We start from the raw sequence: 18,616 nt of genomic DNA, 5'->3' as shown, positions 1-18,616 counted from the left end.
ATGACTAAATTTTTGTCGGTTTAAATTTGAATTTTTCGTTTGTTCAGGAGTCAGCCACCCCCTCCCCCCCCCCCCCCCCCCTTCCTCACTGCAGTATACCAAATTCTTATCTATTTGTCAGGTTAGGGAAGTGTTTAAGGAATTTAAAACTTCGTAGGATTTGTTACTCCTTTGTGGCCTTTCAGAACTTCCCACTTCGAATATGTTGGTTTCTTTCTAGTTTGGACTGTGAAATATAATAGGAAAATTTCTGACAAAGTCGCCATTAGTGTTAAGTGTTCAGCAAATAATTTTCCAATGGAAAATTGGAACTTCTGGAAAATTCAAATTTGAATGCGGTAAGGCGTGTCAAAAAATCAAGCGATAAGCAATATAGGTTTCCGTAAATATGACCCGCGATGCCCAAATTTTACTCACACAGTTTGTTTTACTCCACATCTAGGAGATCTTTTGCAGTCCTTGAATTGATCACCAAAACTGTATAAAAGATTTGCTGATTTTTTTTTTAAATGGATCATTTTTCACTGGGAATTTAGTAGAGGACGGGCAAGTTAATTTATTCATCCACTTATTTCAAAACAGAGAAATTGTTGGGACGCAATTCTCTCAAGCCATTGCACAGTTGTGACTTCCCCGACTGAAGTCTAGCTCTGGTTCAATTATCAATAACTAGCAACCTATTTTTTTGGCATTATTAAAGAAAAAGAAAGAAAACAACGACGCTTTTTTAGTTGTCAAGCATGTTAAAATTCGTTAAGAGGTTCTGTTGTGTGAAACATTTGCTCGACGCCATAAGGATGGCGCGAGGGATCGCATCAAGGGAGGTCTGTACATCAAATTAAGCTGGGTATGTCGTACTGTAGAAAAAGATTTTTAAAAGCTGTTTTCAGTTATAATGTAGACTGTAGAAATTTAGAAGTTTGTTTGATGAAAAGGAATTTTAATGTGGCTATAGACTGACATCCGCTGAGTTTAAGAGGCAGTTTAAGCAAAAACGTAAGAGTTTGAGTTTCCCATGCAGGTGATTTTCAAGTTCCTCTTAAGTAAATTAAAGAAACATAAAATTTTATTTTAGATTGCGACAAAAACAAAAAATATTGCTTTATTTATATTGATCCCTAGGAGATTTGAAGTAGCTTGTTTTTGAAGGGTGACATACCTTAAGTTAACGTAAGGCTTGATAAGCCGACGTTTTTAGTTTTAATTAGTTTTAATCTAGTCGCTAGCTGTTCTTGAGTCTTCAAGGCTGTATCTTTCATGAATTTTCCAAATTATAATGATTATTTTCTCCACGTTTTGAGATGAGCAAAACTCTGGAAAACGAGAAAATGGGAGACTGAGTTAAGATGCAATTCATGTTTATTTTTTGACATTTTTTCAGTTTGTTAAAATTTAACATACGAAAATAAAACAACTGCTATAATTTCTAAAGAAAGACAAAAGACATGATTCAGACCACCAAAGCTAACAAACGCTATTCAACTTTGAGCATACCTAAATTATTAAGTTCAACTAATTCACATCCGATTGAACAATTTCTAACATTACCGGATCAGGATGTGGCTTTTCTCTTTTAGTTTTCAGGGAATAAAAACAGAGATGTCTCTTAAATGTAACCGCCTAAAGCGTCAAAAACACCCGACTAAAAGTTTGAAATGCAGTGAAAAATATATTACCACGCCTTTCAGGTGACCCCTCATTAGTAACATTAAAATTATTTCTATTCACTTTCTAATTTCGAAAGGAAATTAGAAAACTGTTTTCCATGATAGTCGTCAACTGTTATCAAGAATTCTGCTTAAATTGGAATTCTATTTTGCATTTGAATAGATGGTGCCACTTTTTTCACTTTTTAATTACGGCATAAATGTCTCTCACGAAATATTTGGCCTAACATAATAATGCATGATAAGTTCGGGCACTTTCCGAGCATGAAATTACTGCATAATCTTAATTATAAAACAATGAAGCTTTTTTTATATAATTTTGTATGCTCTTTGCCATTTTCACCCTTCGAAGTCCAGGGGATAAACCACTATTTCTCCTAACGCAAAGATGAAACCATAGGGTACGTACTATTTCAGGACGTTTATTACTGAAAAATAATATCCTTATGCAATTGGAGTAACAAAGAATGCCTCTGTTCGTGTAGAGCCATGCTGAGGTGGTCTTCATATTTCTTGCGCAGCAATTTTGAAATAGCATTTCGATGTGTTTCATAGATTGAATGATGATAAATAATAATTGCGGGATTTCAGCAGGGCCAAAGAAAAGTGTCAGTAACTGAGACAAATCCAGTTTTGTGATCAAGACAGATTGGAGACAAGCTAATCCAAAAAGGTTGGGTCAATGGTTTCAATTGATCGCATCTAGAGGTCGAACTTTGTTTTAATTTCCAAGTTTCAGTACCTTTTGAGCATAAGTTGGACTTGAACTGGCCATAGGCTCTTTCACAGAGCTTAAAAGGTGACTCGTGGGGACTAGACCAAATGGCTGCGTTAAGATTTGACAAACTTTCCGCATAGTGCAAGAATTGGTTTTGTTCACTTGTAGCAAAATCGAAAGAAATGATTGTAACAGTTAGGCTTAACACATTTCTTTCCAAAATTATACTTACTGAACAATATTATCTCCTGGATACAGCTGCGCCATTTAAATGACTTGGTAATCTTATCTCGAAATGGAGATACAAGACGCTGTTAGCCAGGATGCAACAGAGGTACATGGAAGAGAATCAAGCAACACGCTTTGGTCACTGGTGAAGAACTTCTGCGACTACACATCTGCTCATGACCTGGGAAGGATAATGGCCGCCACACACTGGACTCGGACTGTATTTTGGACGATGCTGTTATTAGGGGCAACAACGATCATGACGGTCCAAGTCCACACTTTGTTCCAAAAATACCAAAGACGGCCGCTCACTACCTTGGTGACAGTAGAAACATCCAAGGTATGGTTCGAATTTTCGCTTCTTCTCACGGCTTTAAACAAAGAAAACGCCTTTATTTAGTATGCCTCTTAGTCGGGAATTCGACCCCAGTGACTCATCAGGCTACTGTCTATTTTCGGTTTCCTTTCATGAAGCGACAAGGAGTATTTCTTCCCAGTCTTCTTCTTACCAGTCCATCGAAGGGTTTTCTTAGTGTTAAAATTGCTGGTACTCAGTGAAACACCTGGATAATGAGAGGCACAATGAAAATAAGGCGTCTTGCTCAAGAACACAATACAATGACCCCAGCCAGGGTTTGAATGCAGCCGGCTTGATCTAGAGGCCAGGGCACTCATAATTTGGCCCCCGCGCCACCCACGAAGACTTCTTGCCAAGATGAAACTGATGGTCTGTGGTGTGAAAATGAATTTCCTTATCCAGATTTAGGTCGCACGACTTCCATCCCCTGGTACTAAAATTATTTCATATTTCTTTTTCTCCTACACAAAGCAACTGAATCCAATTTAAGGCCATTTAACTCGGTTTTGATGAAAACCATATCCTGCATACCACCAGTAGTTGAATGTCGACAAGGGGCATCCTTTGTAATGATAGTAAACGATTGAGCGGAGAACTTTTAGCCTAATAAATATATAAGATGGTTTTCTGTCAGTGTCAAAGGTATGCTCGGAAAAACCGATATGAGTTCTCCAGATAGGAGTCGACCCTGACACCTTCTGGTTCAACTCGGGAAACTGGACCTACGCTTGTGTCACTGACCGAAAAATCATGCTCTCAAAAACAGTTCTTATTTCTCTCACAGAGTCCTCCATTTCCAGCTGTAACTTTCTGCAACTTCAATGCAATCAAATACAGCTCTCTTAAAGCAGCAAAGGATACGGACAGGGGATTTGTTTACGAAGTCATTGAAGTTGAACTTGGTAAGTGCAGCCAACTGGTATTTGTTCATGTCTCCATGATTGTTCGACCAGGCTCATATTCTAATCCTGGGAAAACCTCACGTTTTGGACCTTACGGGTCTACTTATTAACCAACTTTCATTGCTCATTCAGTAAACAACCATCGCGACTTGCCTTAATGTAATGATCCAGTATGTTGTTATATAAATTGCTCAGCGGTGTTGCGGGTGTTGATTATTTTTCTTTTTACCTCAAAAGAAGCAAGGAATGCGTCCTTAACGGCTCAAAGTAGAAAACGAAGAGCCAATGATGGCGATGATGAAAATTCAGCCGATTACCCTGACGACTATGATGACCGGGATGACGAAGAGAGTAGAGAGTTTCACGATCCAGCTAAGAAAGAGCCGCGTTTCCTAAAGAGCGAGCAAATGGCCGTTCTTATGGCCGAGAAAAATGAAAGTTTCCTAAGTACGATGGGTCATCGTTTTGAGGACATGGTGTTATCGTGTACTTACAGAGGTGTTCCGTGTCGGTAAGTTCTCATTTTAACATAAAAGAATGTTTCAATCATGATCTATAACGCAAAGTTAACGTTTTTGTCCCCAAAAAACGACTTTAACTAGGTGTTGTCGGTTGAGCTAGGTAGTGTTTTTCCCTTCTAGTAATATTAGAAATCTGACTCAGATTTCTAATATCACTAGAAGGGAAAAACATTATGATTTTTTATAATCTTAGTGTGGTTCACTGTTTGTTTGTTCACTGTTTGTTTTTTTCTTTTATTTCAGAAACCTCACGTCCTTTTTCTGGGAGAGGTTTTGGCATTACAAATACGGTAACTGTTACACGTTTAACAGTGGCAAAACAAGCTCTGGATCAAATGCACGCATACTAAAATCCAATAAGCCAGGACCATCACATGGTGCGTCTGAGTCTTTCCTTTCATATAATAATGACGTTAGGGACTCTAGCTCCTCTTGAAACAGTGAAAGACAAGTTGAATTTATTTAGATCGGTCTATTTTTTTCTAATTTGCACCCTTGCTTGTGGAAATGATTAAAATGTCTGATTGTGATTCGCCAATATTTCTTCAGTTAATTACATGCGTGACGTGACTCTATTCTTTGTATCTAATCAACTGTGCACAAGCATGGTAATACACACGACCTATGTTTGAATTTTTAATTACTGGTATTCAAATTTCACTGAGATTTACCCTATCCACGCAAACATTATTTTCCTTGTGGGGTTATAGTTTTTTTTCACTATTTTTCACTGCAGGGCTTAACTTAGAGCTCAACATTGAGCAAGAAGATTACATCGGTGTTTTGGCTCCAGAAGCAGGAATCAGAATGGATATCAGCACTCAGGGCGAGATGCCATTTCCACTGGAGAGAGGAGTGAGTCTGGCTCCGGGATATGCCACAATGATTGGACTGAGAAAGGTGAAGAAAACTGTAAAGCATTCTACTATGATGGTGCAGTTCATCCAAAGACAATAGAAACCTTGCATTAGGGCTAACTGGCGGAATGTCGCTAATCGCTCAAGATAGAATATCCAAACAATGTGCTATTATAATTTACCTATTTATAAAAAAGGAAATGAAGAAAGCAGTGTTTGACCCAAGAAACCAAATCAAAAAATCTGTAGTCAGAATATGTTTTTTCTAAGTCGAAGCCAGGAGCCATGAATAGCCTATCATGTTAAAATATCTGCATTTGTTTTGTTTTTGTTTAAAGGAAATGATACAGAGAGAGGATCCCTTCGAGAGCAAGCGTTGTTTAAAGACCGTCTCCAGTGATAAATCAAACTTGTACACAAAACACTTTGGAGCAGTCTACTCCGCAACTGTAAGTTGGTTTTGTAGCTCGTGTGATCTTTCAAATCGAGTCTTACAGGAAGCCTACTCTCAACTTTGCGAGTCCTGAATCTATCTTCCCGGAGCCCAAAATTGAGTCTCACTCCCAGTTGCACAATGTGATGACCTGCGATGTAATAGAGAATTGAAGATATCCGTCATAGTCGTGGTCCAAATATATGCTGTTCCACGATGTATTGAATGAATAGGAAAATGTTGCATATCATAAGTACAATATGATCACGGCCAAAAGTTACTGACGGAATAAATAATGGAGAGCGTGTGAAAATACTTGCAGTAATCTCAGTGGCTAGTAGAAGGTGCAATCCTTTGTGTCTTAGTAAAAGCTATTACCTCTCAAGTATTGCACCATTACCTTGCACTAAAGAAAAATGCAGCTATATCTTCTTTTGTATCTTTCTTATTTCGATACAAGAACGGGGATTCACTAACCATGTATGCGTATTGATATTCTCCCCTCCCTGTTTATTGTCTATTTCACACTATTGATAATAGTAGCTATTACACGGAATGGAAGCTCCACTTTTAATTCTATCACATTGTTTTTTCAGGCATGCAAAGATTCCTGCTTGGCGTACAATCAACTTAAAGAGTGCAAATGCATGGAATACAGATTCCCCGGAAGTTCCACATACGGCATCTGCAATGTGACAGACAAACTGACAAGTAACTAAACTTGAAACTTGAAACTCAATGTTATCGCTTTCAAATTCATTTTAATTTCCTAATTTCTTGCTGTTCATTGTTCTGGCAGGCAAATGTCTCAGCAAAGTGCAGAAGAAGTTCAGAGAAAACAAATTGAATTGTACTGACTCGTGTCCACCACCATGCAGGTAGACGAAAGGACACTTTGAAAACCTAGGTTATTCGTTCATTCGCCTATTGCTGGAAGTAAATTTTCGTCTAAGTTGAACTGAAACCAATTAAACCGCGCAGTTTTTGCTTTAGCAGTAGGAGCAGATAATGCAAAAGGTGTCATTTAGTTCGTAAATACTGGTACCTTCGCTCTCTCCGAAAAAGCATATTTCAGTTAACGTCGGACTTATTGGAGGTGGGGCCGACCGCTTATTTTACGGGCACCTACTTGCTGGAAGGCGCTATAGAATATGAATTACATATTAATAATAATTTTGCGTTTGTTAAGAAGTTATAGTACCGATATACTCGTAGTAACAAACCTTTGTTTAATTTTGTCGTTTTAGAATCATCGGACGGATTTTGATAGCATAAAAGGTGGCTAGAATAAGAAAATGCTCTGTTAACATAGCAATTCTCTCTCATCCTTTATAACCAGGGAGGAGGGGTTTAAGATCAGTACTTCTTTCGCCATTTGGCCATCAGAGAGATTTGAGGTAAGCGTTATGGTTAAAAGGGCTTTGCTTCCTAGATTCCTTGAGCCAAATTTCTCTCTGCTGGGTTTATTGACTGTAAAATGTAAAGTATAATTTCTTGAAACGAGGAATCAGAATCATTCTTGCACGTGGTATGAACGGGGACCCGCTAAGGAACTCTCTGTGTATGTGTACAATTCTCTATTATATCAGATGTATGTCTTTTATTATGCTTCAAGTGATCTAAAACAAAATGACAACATAAATTTGCTTCACTGGTGTTACTTATTGTTAATAATTGTTATGTCTTTTTCATTATTATTATTATTTTTAAGTTTATTGACTAAGTAATTCTTTAGTTCTTTTTTTCTCCTTCTTTAGCCAATCTATACAAAGGAGTTAAAGAACAAAAATAAACTAATTACCAAAGATGGATCTCACAGGTAAATCGATTCGATAATCAAATATAGCTTTTGGGCTAAGAGTACCCTTCTCTAAACATCCTTACTACATTCCAGACTATTCTAAAACGTAAAAGAACTTAGGATAAAAGGTGGCCACCATAGTCGGGTAGACGTCATCCAAGCATGCAAGGGGTTGTTTCACTCCTCCTCCTTAGTCCTTTTCATCCCGGGTAGGACATGAGAGGTCAACGATCAACGATCCTGTCCTTCGCAGCATGGTGTGCCTCGCCCGATGTCAAGCTCATCTCTTTTAGCTCGTCGTGGTTTCACATCTGTGCACCCATTGTTGAAAATTCAGAATGCATGTCCATAGGTTACTGATTAACATAAGAAACAGAAAGAGTGAAGGAATCTGGTAGTTGTAGTCAAACGACGCCATCATACACATTGCCTATTCACCCTGTACATACAAAGTAAATTTAAGGTTTCCTTACAATGTTAAACAAAGTCCCGATTCATAAATACGTAGGAAGTTATTGGAGTATTACTAGTCAATGGTCTTTACCCCTTACTGATACATTTTAGATATTTTTAACAAAATGATGAAACACATCACGTCTATTTAATTTACTTAATTACACAGAAAAAATGTTTGCAAGTTGCAAGTGTTCTATGAGGAGCTTGACTTGGAGGTGATAACTGAACAGCGGTCTTACGAGGTAGGCCTACTTCGTTAATTTAATTTAAGCACCAAACTCCACAAGCAAGTAAGGGATAGTTCAGTTGTCGGTTCGAAACATTCCCATCCCTACGTGAATACATCAGAATGAAAGTTACGATGGTTTATCTATACGTAAAATGGGAAACTTTAATTTTGATATTTGATGTCGGTTGCTTAAATGTGAGATTGTCTACAAGGAAGGCTGCTAAAAGCAATGGATATTTTATCAGCAAAATTCAACTTCCGTTATACTTTTGATAAAGAACAGCATAGTATTTGATGCAAGACTGAGATGAAGCCTGTCTCTGATTAAGTGATTACACTTTGCCATCAACAGATTGAGGATTTCGTGTCCGACATTGGCGGTCAGTTGGGTCTGTGGATTGGATTCTCTGTACTGACCGTGGCGGAGTTCTTGGAGCTATTCATGTTGCTATTCCACGCAGTGCTTAAAATCTGCAGAGCTAAGAAAACAGCCGAGCCAAAAAACAACCCATATCGGATCTAGAGGATAGAGGAAAATCCTTCACTTTTATCCGCTCTGATCATCATCATTTGTTACTTTTCGATGCATTATTTATACATAGCCAAAGAGGCACTAATTTGTTATTTTCAGTTTGAAGAAACTGAAAAAGGAAGATTATCTAAGCGGTTCACTTGGAAAATAATAAACTCAACGACATCAAGCTACATCAAGTTTTTTACAACATGCAATGGACAAATCGTGCATTGAATTACAAGTTGATCAGCTGTTGTTGTTGCTAGACTTTCAAGTGACGAATCCTCTTGGTCCTTTGGAAAGAAATACAATAGCAAAGGTAATGCTTATCAGCTTTATCCATACACGAGCTTAAGTCAACGAACAGTTATTTATTGCAGGTTCTTAACCCATAATATATAGATTTAGCCTAGCCTAAAAGCGGAACTCATGGGCCGGGTTATTCAAAGCCCGATTAAGATACCCCAGGTTAAGCGAGAATTTTGATTTGAGTTTTGTAACTTTGCAGTGAGGTTTTCTGTATGTTGTTTGGCCTTCTGTTTTGAGTTTGAATAATCTCAAAAATACACAAAACAAAAGCAGTGAAAAATATTTGTATACAAGAAATATTTATACTCCTGTTAACTTTTAATCCTGGCTTAGCATTAACCGGCTCTGGAACGACCCGGCCCCATTTACAACTAGTTAACCTGACATGAGTCTGCGATCCAATAGAAAACCAGCACTTGATCAGCGGTCAACTTTTAAAAATACGTGACATCAATGAGTTCTGAACTTGATCCGGCGATATGGTCACGTGATACTGGTCAGCAAATACCTTGTTTTGACGGGTGTCAATAGACCATGGATGTCCAATATCAAAGAAGGGGCTATAAATCAAGGCTGCATGTTTCTGTCAACCTTTTAGCTGGAGTATGGCCGCCATCTTGCGAGACTCCGTCGTCGCCGTGAGTACGCGCCCATGAGCAATACTGCTAGCCATGATAACCATGAGAAAATCAATTCATGGGTTTCTTTTTCTTTCCCATATGGCTATGGGGCTCCGCTATTAATATTTGTTGTATCTTTGTTAGTTCCCTTCATGCTTTGCTGGCTCTACTTCCAGTTATATTCGCCTAATTCCTCCCGGGCCTTCTGCTAAAGCCAAAATTTCTGCTGGCACTCCAATTCAGTTTGGATAACTAGTACCAAATGATGCAGCTTAAAAGGAAAAAAAGAAGGCCGATTATTTGTTTATATGGATAACGTTTAGCCCAATGAGGACTTCTGAAACTCACAGCTTAAAATAATTTAACTGGGAATAAAAGGTTGACAGGACTGAGCTAACAAGATTGGGAATATTTTCCATTTCCTAATTTACAAACATATATTAAAAATTTTTTTTTTTTTTTTTAATCATTTCGTCTTTAAGCCATGGATCAGGAACTGTGATCAGTAGATGTAATTGCAAAGAGAGGATGTAATAAAAAGCAAACAGCTAGTTTTAGTCTCTTTACCTATAAATAAAAAAGCAGGAAACATGTACATACATACATTTTTACATATATACATACATTTTATTTGTTATCAAATTAAAATTACAATTGTAACATGCCCGCGGATAGGAAAGGCGAAACGCAAGGTGTTGTTAAAACGTTCTAAGGCCTGAAAATTTAAATTAATTATTCTACTGAGGAAATACAGCTACAGTTCAAGTCGTCTGATGGACGGGAGCCATGTTGATAGAAAATTTGACGACAAGCGAGTCCCTTTCTGTGTTCACGTTTTGATTTACTGATAAGTTTGTAAGCTGACCAGAAGAACGAGACGTAAATGAGCCGTTCGAATTTATAAGAGACTTTTCGTGAGAGAATTGAAAAGGTACTATGCGTTTTACTTTAAAGCAATTGCACTGAGCCTTAATTAATCTCTTACGTCATTGATTTCTTAGTTGACGAATTAACAAAAACTTACTCAGAGACCCCCCTTTTTTTATCAAACTTTCAACTCCAAAATATTTGACAATTTGCGCGCGACTTTATAAAAATTCGGCACAATATTAACCCAAAACTACAGAGATATGTCAAAGTAAAGTAATACTAAAAAACCTGCGACAAAAAGATCATTGGAAAGAAATATATTATATATAAAAATTTCAAATAGGGAAACATGTAAAAACACGGTAGTTATACGACAATTTGTAGACTCCTTTTTAAGGCTGGGCTTTTCAAAGCGAAAAAAATGTTAGAAACTTTTGATCTAAATACACCTGTTAGAAGTCTATTCTGTTAATTGAGAATTGCCGTTTGTAAATCCTTTATAGAGTTAATTACTCGAGCCTTCATACCATTAGTCATATCAGTATCATATGACTGGGAAAATCACATAAGCGCGCCCGTTAAAGTGCACTGCGGTGCAAATTAGAAATTAACGAAATTGGCCTGCTCTCGGCCAGTCAAGTAATTTTCTCAGTTACATAATAAGAGCGTTTTTTTAATTGACTGTCCAAATGTCATTGGTATGAATTATTACACCACACGATTGGCTTAAAAACTCTCCCAATTTTTCATCCAATCAGAAGTAAAACCAAAACCAATAATGACTCGCTCACACACGTTTTCCCGCGCTCACCCTCATAGGTTTTGGTTTTTCGACACACAATTGAAAACTGTACTATTGAGTAGTAATTTGTCGCTATCTATTCTGACATTGGTATTCGCAATTTACAGTTACGTACTCAGTCCCTATCTAGGTAATATCTCATCTTGTTTTTAAGTCAATCTACCAGTCTGATTTAGAGAGGAAAAACAAATTCTTGTTTACCAAAGATGGATCTCACAGGTAAACAACATTTTGATAGTTACCAGTTTTACTTAGGATATTTTCGATGGAACGGTTTACATTCAAAATAGTTTGAAACAATAGGAAATTGTTCGAATTTAGAAAACCATTACGTGGAATGATTTGCCACATAAGCTTTGTTCATGGTTGAGACTGATGAGGGTTTTAATTTTCCCTTGCCACTCAGGTCGGTTAAGGTGGCTGGAAGCAGTTTCCAGGATCTTTCCAACAGCTATACTTTGATACATCAATACTACCATAGTATATTAAGCAACGCGACTGTATTGGTGTAACATAAACGCCCAGCCTTTGGTAAAGCAACAATGTAATCTTTGTGGCTTAATAGGTTACCGTAGCAACAGTACAACCTGTTTAACTCCGTTATTTTTTGCTCTAAGTGGTTACAACTCAAAAACGAGCTCGGTAAACTCCATAGTTCAGTTGGCGATGTAAGATTGGCCTAGTGTATGACGGTGATAATTTAGCTTATCAGGACCCTGTTAGGATGAATGACGTCTGATGAATTGGTGGTACTTCTCAAATTGAACTTTTTCTTATGCCTGTTCTTTGTGTAATCTATTGGAACTTTGTCCGCACTACAGCCACCCCGTAAACATTACTACCACCACCATGTCAACACGGCTATAACTGGGTTGTAGAGTAGGGGGGGGGGGGGGGGGGGGAGAAAATGCCATGTACAATGCCAGCTCTAAAGCTAGACAAGATGAAAATTAGAAAATTAATACCTCAACAGTAATTTTTATTACGGAAAACCAATTCCTTTCCGAGTGTTACTCTTAAGAAAGGAAACTGAGGATCTTACAATACAAAAGAATGTTCTTTTGACCTGGAATACATACTTGCATCCCCACACCCATCTCTTATCTGAGGACTGTATTTTGCCATCAACAGATTGAAGATTTCGTGTCCGACATTGGCGGTCAGTTGGGTCTGTGGATTGGGTTCTCTGTTATGACTATGGCTGAATTCTTGGAGCTTTTCATGCTACTCTTCCGCACAGCATTTAAAACCTGCAGAGCTAAGAAAACAGCCGACTCAAGTCGTGTACCGGAACGGATATAAAGGCGGTGTTGGAAGAGAACGCCACAAATGCCTGGTCAGCTTTGTTAATACGCTTCATTTTAACGCGATACATAAAACAATTTGAACAATGTTGTGTAGTAACCACACAGAATCGATCATGAGGCACTTTCCATTCAGCCAGAAATTCCTCAAATTCTGAAACGAGGACAAATGGTACGGAAATTTCCTGTAAGAGATTCCAGAAAATCCGGAAAATGTTGACTTAACGAAAAACGAACCGTTGGACTGAAAATTCGGGAAATCCGGTCCAGGAAGGAAAGTCGAATTGAACAGAAATTTCCGGTAAGAAACTGTCGACTACTTCGGAATATCTCGCAAGGCTAGGTTATCCCGTCTTTTCCTAAAATTCCATTCGTCACTGGAAATTTCCCGACTTCAAACCGGAATTTGTCTTTGAATGGAAGCGCTTCTGAGCAATATAAATATCAGTTTATGCTATGCTTTTTATTGAATACTTGACAAACATGCTACAGGGGCGTAGCGTGAGATTTTGCAGGTGTACGCACAGCGCGCAAATACTAGGGGGGTCTGGGGGCATGCTCCCCCAGAAAATTTTGAAATTTAGGGTCTCGGAAATGCCATTTCCAACTATTTCCGCGGAAATTTTTTATAAATAAATGCGACGGAAAATGCCGTAGTTGGTTGTTTATTTTACCCATCTTTAGAGTTTTCGGTAACCTACAACAAAAAATGGGGTAAAAACACGCTTCATTTTAAAAAAGATGACGGGCGAACTCTGTTATAACATCATCAATGTCAACGTCCTTGTGCTTGGAAATGTGCAAAATTGCTAAAGAGCTCAATCACCCATCTGCCATGGTACTTCGTAAGGGCGTTTTCGATCTCTTCATATTGCTGAAACTACGCTCAGCAGTGCAAGCAATCTCATTCCCAGAGTCTCCGTTCCCCTTGACCAGCGGTCGGAAAACAAGAGCTCTGGGAGCAACCAGCAATTTTGAAATAACCGACGTCTGCCCATCCGGTTTCACTGCGCAGTCTGCATCTATGGCGCACGCCTGAAATGGTTGCTTCTAGAGCTCTCGTTTCCGACCGCTGGTCAAGGGGAACGGAGACTGGGAACGAGATTGCAGTGCAAGTTGATATATACAGGTACGTCAACAATGTTGTCACAGCAACATAAACTCCGGGATAGAACTGAGGGTTGTCATGATCAAGAGTCTCAACCAAAGTCTTTGGCTTCACATTACCATCCATTCCATGTTATGCGCGCCAAGATGGCTGCCGGTGTCGTTCGCGTTCTCTTGATTTATTTTATATTTCTAGCCTATTCTGATGATTTTTCGCCCTACGGATGGACTCACTCTGGTTTTAACCACTTCTGCTTCGAAGATATCCATGGATGTTTCTCTGATGGTTTTCTTCCTGGCAATTTTAGACGTGAATTTAGCCTGGTTGGATCTCACGTGGTTATAAGACGGCAAGAGCTCAGTAGTCTTGAAGTGTTCCAACCATGCTCAAAACAGGCTAAGCATGGGTCTACCTGTTTTGTTGTTCCCTCGAAACCTTTTGTCATGGATTTGACAGTGCATGTTGATATATCTTCAAATCCAGGACCTGAATCTAACCAAGAAATTACCTCAAGGTCGGTTGGATTATATCATCATTCATTTCGGTCGCCACAACTTATTACATATTCAAGAAGTGAGTTGTTATCAGTGCGGCGTTTTTCGCCGGCTCGTTTGCCTTTTCATCTGGTTTCGGTCTTAAAGGATTTCAGTTTGCTTCGGACAAGAGGATGTAGAGCAGGTGTATGGGCGAAGTCACGAACGAGGCAGAGGAGCATAAGGACGGTTGTTTCAAATCGAAATGATCGTTTTTCGAAATTTGCATCTTTGCTTAATCGCGACAATCTCGTGAAGGTGCAGATCTCACAAGTTGCTAACACCCAGGATACTTCTCACGCGATCAACTTTTGTTTGCTCAATTCCAGGTCAATAAGGAATAAATCTAGCGTACTGAAAGACTTTGTTGTTGACAAGGATATTGATCTTCTTGCTTTGACGGAGACGTGGCTCAGACCTGGAAATATTGATTGTGTTGAGATTGGTGATTTATGTCCCACTGGTTATGATTTTATCCACATTCCACGGGAATCGAGAGGTGGTGGTGTCGGCTTGCTTTTCAAAGAAAGTATGGATATTAAATGCAAAAATAGTGAGTGGAACACTTCCTTCCAGTCGTTCGAATTCTTGGATGTTCGTTTCAAGAGCTCAAAGATGATCAGGATGATAATTATTTACCGCCCATCGTCATCTGTGCCTTTGTCAACATTTTATCATGAATTTTCTCTCCTGCTAGAGGAATTGGCCACAGCATCAAGCGAGCTTTTAATTGTCGGTGATTTTAATCTACATGTGGATTCTTCGCGTGATGTCAACGCATTGCATTTTTGTGACCTAATAGCATCTTTCGATCTGAAACAATGGGTGACTACGCCGACTCACACAAGTGGTCATATCTTGGATTTAATCATTACTAGAAATCAGTGTAAACTAATAGACAATGTTATGGTTCATGACCCTTTGATTTCTGATCATTACGCTATTTTTATGCGTTTATTATTGCACAAACCACAATTTCCAACAAGAACTATTCGCCACCGGAAGCTGCGTTCCATTGATTATGCTGAATTCAATGACACTATCATGAATTCGTCCTTGTTTGACGAATCACAGCGTGATTTGGATTCGTTAGTTGATTCCTATCATCGGGTCTTGAAGTCCACCCTTGATGTTTATGCCCCCGAAAGGACCCGTGAGGTAGTTCTTCGTCCTTGTGCGCCTTGGTATTCAACTGACATTAGTGTTCAAAAGAACATAAGGAGGAAGCTCGAACGTAACTGGCGACGTACAAGATTACCTGCAGATAGAGAACGGTATGTGTTTCAGAACAGTGTTGTTAATGACATGATTGTCTCCGCGAAGCACACATTTTATTCATCAGCAGTCCGGGATCGTTATCAGATTTGATAACCTCGACCAAAACAAACCATTAACCAATCGCTGCGCAAATTTTCGTTCACGTGACATTATTTGGTAGCAACAGTGAATAATTCAATATGGCGGTCGACGGTGCGCTGCGATGAAAGGAGTTACTTTTTTCACAACATCACAATGCAATTTCATTTAATTGTAATTGTATGTTTGCTTCGCAATAGGTTACTGGATTATGGAATAGAAACAGAGATGTATGGAAGAAAACTGTCTTTGTCCAAAAGTTACAGCGAAAAGTTTCATTTTCAGATAGACACCGTATAATATTTGTTCCGAGTAAAAACACACGAAGGTAAACAACAGTTATTCTGTTCACAAAAGCGTTGTTTATTGATACTAATATGATAGCTTCTATTTTCACTCAGGCTTCATTTTCTTGGTAGTTGGCGAAGCTGGCTGTTCAACAGTCTGTATAAAATATAAACGAAACACTAACAGTAAATACATCTTGAGTTCACAAATTGACACTGAACAAGTTGCTTCTATATTCCAAGCGGAGAGCTGTAACTGAATTTCGTTCAATTTGCATGAGCGAAGCGTGGTTAGGACCGAAACATCTTCTACTATGATTCATTACTATGAAATGGAAATAACAGTATCGAAACAGTTCGCGACCCTCCCTCTGTCGACTCTCTGTCCAGATATACTGAAGATAGAATAGGTTACCTCGATGGCCATATCCCATCCCACGCCTAATTCCATTTCTGCGATTGCTAATTCAATCCCCTCTGCCGTATTGTACATTTCGTTTCCATCTTTGATGCACTGGAGTTCTCTTTGTCGTTGTGGGCTCGCCTGATATGGTTCTGGCATAACAACAAAAATATAGCAGGTATATTTACTTTAATTCGTGATACACCTCCGTTCAGTGGAATGGGTACATGCAACACTTTATGTCGTGAGATGTGACAGTAAACTTGGAAGTCTTGGCATTTCTGGAAAAAAATTGTTTTAGTTGTAGATCAGTAGTCTATTGTTGTGCATTCGGTGATATGGAAAAACGCTTTTAATGACCGATTCATATAAAAGAAACTATAATTCAAGTAATATGTTTTCGTACCATAGTTCACTCGCTAAATCCAACAATAAGCTTCATTATATAACGACTGGTGTGCCAGAAAACTGACCTAGTTTGGCCGGCATTTCCGGAAAATATTTCAGGACCGCGAGTTGTTGAAATTGACTCTAAAATATAGGCAACTTACCCTTTAACGTGATTGTCGATTTTCCCGCAGTCCGAAAGGTGTTTTAGTTCCCTGTTTATGAAGTATTGCACCCGGCCTATCTGTCTTCCAGCAACTTCTCTCAAAGTGTAATTTTTCTTAGCGCTCTTGGACACCAGACTGTGGCACGTCTAGAAGTGTCTCGGGTATTTCTCTAATTTCCGGCAAAACACAACGAAGTGCGAACGAGTCTTTGTTTCCAATTTTCAGGAAGGACATGAAAAGGAGTTCCTTCTGGCCCCTTGATTTTGACCTCATGGTAACCCTTCAAAAGAAAATAAACAACTAATGTTAGATTCGCAAGTGGTTTCCCGACCACCTGGACTGCCGTACCATGAATCGAGCGACTCACTAAGAGCTATAATTTTTTCTGAAGGGGCTTAGATGATTTATGTAAGTTACTTTTACGTACCCCTTGATTTTGCCACCAGTAATTCTTAAAGTTGAATGGTGCGTGTCTGGCCTAAAAGGAACGAAAATTTTATGCTGCAAAACTCGACAACAATAAACCTACCCTATGTAATGACCAAGCTATATTCTATGGGTACCAGCATCCGCCATCTCAATACCTAGGAACATATCGATTACAGCTGTAAATATGGCCGCCGTTACGAACAACACCTCGCAAATCAAAATACCCCCGTGCACTTTTTTCACAGATCGTGCACAACACTAAAAACACGTTAAATCCCAAGAATATGGCGTGAAGATTAACGACATATTTTTTGTGATTTTCGCAAAAATCTCCAGGTAACTTAAATCTAATGACAAAATGAAAACATACCTGGTTTGGATGCAAAATTGCAAGCGCTGTTTCACTTTACGAGTAGCATTTTATATCATTTACGCTGGTCTTCAACCGCCATCTTCAAAACACGTGAGGCTCCTTCTTTTCTGGTAATTATCGAATAGAATTATGGGTAAATTACCCGAGTATAATCGAACAAATAACGAGCAAAGCGAAGTGAATACGAAAATTCCCGGTTTTTGAAATGGCCGCCATGTTGTGACGTCACATGGTTATCAAATCTGATAACGATCCCGGACTGATCAGTGATCCAGGAAAACTCAGGGAACTCTGGACTTTTTAAGACAATAGAGAAGCTTCTGCACTCCAATCCAGTCCAGCGTTATCCATCTGGGCCTAATAACTGTTCTCTGTCCGAATCATTCGTTGAATATTTTAGTGACAAAATTGTTAAAATCCGCAATGATCTTGACAAAGTTGATGGAACTCTGAATGACGGTCAAGTTACTTCATGCAATGCTGAGTCTGAAAGCTGTCTAGCTGGTCAGCTGCTAAGTGAATTTAAACTGGTCACTGAGGAGGTCGTATCTGTTTTTGTGAATCACCTGTGTTCAAAGTCCTGTACACTTGATCCAATTCCATCCTCAGTGTTCAAAGGGTGCCGTCATTATCTGCTTCCAATGATCACTCGTATAGTTAACTTGTCTCTTACAAGTGGCCAAGTACCTGATAGATTCAAGGTTGCCATGTTGAAGCCGTTGTTGAAAAAGAGTGGAGCTGATCATGAACTATTTTCGAACTTTCGTCCTGTCTCGAATTTATATTTTCTATCCAAAGTTACGGAGAAAGCAGTTGCAGCACAATTAATGGACCACCTTAATGATAATGAAGGCTTATTAGAAGAATTTCAGTCGGCATATAAATCTCATCACAGTACAGAGACTGCGCTTGTGAGAGTTCAAAATGATATTTTGAAGGCTATTGACAATAACAGATCGGTTATATTACTATTGCTCGATTTAT

The 18,616-nt window shown here is 38.8% G+C and overlaps 1 protein-coding gene and 1 long non-coding RNA gene across 7 annotated transcripts; one reads left to right on the top strand and one right to left on the bottom strand.

Moving 5' to 3' along the window:
* The first annotated feature begins 1,982 nt into the window (after positions 1–1,982).
* On the top strand, positions 1,983–10,205 carry LOC110043347 (epithelial sodium channel subunit alpha-like). Its single transcript, XM_089296136.1, has 13 exons — positions 1,983–2,068; positions 2,644–2,953; positions 3,756–3,873; positions 4,111–4,384; positions 4,638–4,771; positions 5,131–5,294; positions 5,590–5,700; positions 6,281–6,395; positions 6,484–6,562; positions 7,024–7,081; positions 7,442–7,503; positions 8,108–8,183; positions 8,523–10,205. Exons 2-13 carry the CDS (start codon positions 2,681–2,683, stop codon positions 8,691–8,693), a joined length of 1,635 nt encoding a protein of 544 aa, XP_089152262.1. The 5' UTR covers positions 1,983–2,068; positions 2,644–2,680; the 3' UTR covers positions 8,694–10,205.
* A 5,720-nt stretch (positions 10,206–15,925) lies between these two features.
* Positions 15,926–17,890, bottom strand: LOC149107789 (uncharacterized). Of its 6 annotated transcripts, XR_016209175.1 has the most exons (5): positions 17,630–17,644; positions 17,360–17,414; positions 16,828–17,110; positions 16,289–16,428; positions 15,926–16,030 (listed from the first exon to the last, which is right to left on the bottom strand). It is a non-coding gene; the product is annotated as an uncharacterized LOC149107789 (long non-coding RNA). The 6 variants fall into 6 exon arrangements; XR_016209173.1 differs by lacking the exon at positions 17,360–17,414 and having other exon boundaries at positions 17,630–17,890; XR_016209174.1 differs by lacking the exons at positions 17,360–17,414; positions 17,630–17,644 and adding an exon at positions 17,258–17,306.
* Positions 17,891–18,616: the final 726 nt, after the last annotated feature.

This window comes from Orbicella faveolata, unplaced genomic scaffold (assembly GCF_042242905.1).
Source record: "Orbicella faveolata isolate gen_17 unplaced genomic scaffold, um_ofav_v1 contig_26, whole genome shotgun sequence".
Lineage (NCBI taxonomy): Eukaryota > Metazoa > Cnidaria > Anthozoa > Scleractinia > Merulinidae > Orbicella > Orbicella faveolata.
The sequence above is the reverse complement of the archived record's forward strand: the minus strand, read 5'-3'. Positions and strand labels throughout refer to the sequence as shown.

Coding starts and splice junctions, on each gene's coding strand:
- LOC110043347 (XM_089296136.1), top strand. CDS start 2,681: ATGGAGATACAAGACGCTGTTAGCCAGGATGCAACAGAGGTACATGGA. Junction 5,701..6,280: donor GAGCAGTCTACTCCGCAACT/GTAAGTTGGTTT, acceptor TTGTTTTTTCAG/GCATGCAAAGATTCCTGCTT. Junction 7,082..7,441: donor GGCCATCAGAGAGATTTGAG/GTAAGCGTTATG, acceptor CTCCTTCTTTAG/CCAATCTATACAAAGGAGTT.